Source organism: Perca flavescens, chromosome 19 (assembly GCF_004354835.1).
Source record: "Perca flavescens isolate YP-PL-M2 chromosome 19, PFLA_1.0, whole genome shotgun sequence".
NCBI classification, from domain to species: domain Eukaryota; kingdom Metazoa; phylum Chordata; class Actinopteri; order Perciformes; family Percidae; genus Perca; species Perca flavescens.
The window spans coordinates 2,293,752-2,296,251 of NC_041349.1; the positions used below are offsets into that span (position 1 = coordinate 2,293,752).

The 2,500-nt window shown below is 33.7% G+C and overlaps 1 protein-coding gene across 1 annotated transcript in view; it reads right to left on the reverse strand.

Moving 5' to 3' along the window:
* Window positions 1-1,642, reverse strand: part of asgr1a (asialoglycoprotein receptor 1a) — an 8,258-nt gene extending 6,616 nt beyond the window's left edge. The window contains exon 1 of the mRNA XM_028606379.1: window positions 1,544-1,642. Within this exon, the coding sequence (XP_028462180.1) occupies window positions 1,544-1,617 (74 nt within the window). The 5' untranslated portion in view covers window positions 1,618-1,642. The remainder of the gene's footprint in view (window positions 1-1,543) is intronic.
* Window positions 1,643-2,500: the final 858 nt, after the last annotated feature.

Consider the following 2,500-nt stretch of genomic DNA (forward strand, 5'->3'; position numbering starts at 1 on the left):
ATAAAAAAACAATAACAACAAAAAGACATAAAAGAGTGGACAAAAAACAACAAAAAGGCGACAAAACATGACAAAAAGGCAAAAAAATAGACAACAAAAATGTGACAAAAAGACGACAAAAAGGGGGGAAAAAACGACAAAAAGGCTACAAAAACATGACAAAAAGGCAACAAAAATATGTCAAAAAGTGGACAAGAAAACGTCAGAAAGACGACAAAAAGTTGCTTCGTGTGTATAAGGCTTTATGTCCGGAGGTGTGTGAAGAAATCCTGTACGGTGTAGTATATATGGTAAATAATACAGTGTAGTACGGGGAGTATGCTGACAGGAAGCCTGTAGTGTGGCTGGGAGGGCTACTTCACATGACCTTCTGACTAATCTGACTTCCTGCTGTCCATCCATGAGGGCCGAGTTATGTAATAAGAGAATAAAATCTTTTTTTAACTTTTTTTAAAACTTGAAAGGGTAATTTAGTTGTTTGTTTCTAAAAGTCCTGATTAATTACATGGAGTCTGGTGGAAATATACTGGCTCTATACACACTAAAAGTCCTGATTATTTACATGGAGTCTGGTGGAGATATGCTGGCTCTATACATGCTAAAAGTCCTGATTATTTACATCAGGGGTGGCCAACCAGTTCAGCATAAAGAGCCACAAAAAATAAACACGCACCATAGCAAAAAGCCACACAACACATGCACGTCCACATTATAACAGCAACAATGACTTCCAGATCTAATGAAAATCATAATACATAGCAGTTTTCATAGGTGTTTTTTCTAACTTAGATTGAGTCAGTGGGAAACCTGACAGTCTTTGTTATCCACAAACCTTTTTAGGTCTGGGTGTACTGGGTTGTGGCCACTCTTTCACTCATTTGTCACTAGAGGGGCTTTCAAACAATCTGACTCAGCAGTGAAAGGGTTAATGAGGAAGGTGATCTGTGGCTGCTTTTTTCCCTCAGTTTGCAGAATCTGTCCATTAAAAAAAAATTATATTTTTATTTTAAAATAATTGGCAGATGTATTTACATGGAGTCTGGTGGAGAAATGCTGGCTCTATACACGCTAAAATTCCTGATTATTTACATGGAGTCTGGTGGAGATATGCTGGCTCTATACAAGCTAAAAGTCCTGATTATTTACATGGAGTCTGGTGGAGATATGCTGGCTCTATACACGCTAAAAGTCCTGATTATTTACATGGAGTCTGGTGGAGATATGCTGGCTCTATACACGCTAAAAGTCCTGATTATTTACATGGAGTCTGGTGGAGATATGCTGGCTCTATACACGCTAAAAGTCCTGATTATTTACATGGAGTCTGGTGGAGATATGCTGGCTCTATACACGCTAAAAGTCCTGATTATTTACATGGAGTCTGGTGGAGATATGCTGGCTCTATACACGCTAAAAGTCCTGATTATTTACATGGAGTCTGGTGGAGATATGCTGGCTCTGATAAACAGATAAATACCTTGTTGTTTTAAAGCTTCTGGACATTTCTTCACAAAATAATAACGTTTAAATGGTTATCACTGACCTTGTTGTAGTTTCTGCAGAAATAAGAACTGTTGCTGCTCTCGTTGACCAACTGCATCCAAACTGTCCACTCATCACTTTTAAACATCTGAATCAACGTTTCATAACATTTCCCAGAATTCTTCTCTTCCATTTTCAGTGAATCAACTTCCCCTTTTATTCAGGAAGAAAAACTTAAATTAATCACGTCTCTGGGCGGGAATCAGAGCCCACGTGTTAGTATCAGGGATCACCCACCTTTCTGACCTGAGAGCTACCTCCTCATGGCTACTGAGTCAGCTCCATACTCTCTGCTGAAATAACACATGTGCTCAGTTTGCCTTTAGTTATATGCGATTATTAATGATTAGTGATAGTTATGTATGATTATTAATGATTAGTGATAGTTATATATGATTATTAATGATTAGTGATAGTTATATGTGATTATTAATGATTAGTGATAGTTATATGTGATTATTAATGATTAGTGATAGTTATGTATGATTATTAATGATTAGTGATAGTTATATATGATTATTAATGATTAGTGATAGTTATATGTGATTATTAATGATTAATGATAGTTATATATGATTATTAATGATTAGTGATAGTTATATGTGATTATTAATGATTAGTGATAGTCATATATGATTATTAATGATTAGTGATAGTTATATGTGATTATTAATGATTAGTGATAGTCATATATGATTATTAATGATTAATGATAGTTATATATGATTATTAATGATTAGTGATAGTTATATGTGATTATTAATGATTAGTGATAGTTATATGTGATTATTAATGATTAGTGATAGTTATTAATGATTAGTGATGATTATTAATGATTAGTGATAGTCATATATGATTATTAATGATTAGTGATAGTCATATATGATTATTAATGATTAGTGATAGTCATATATGATTATTAATGATTAGTGATAGTTATATATGATTATATATGATT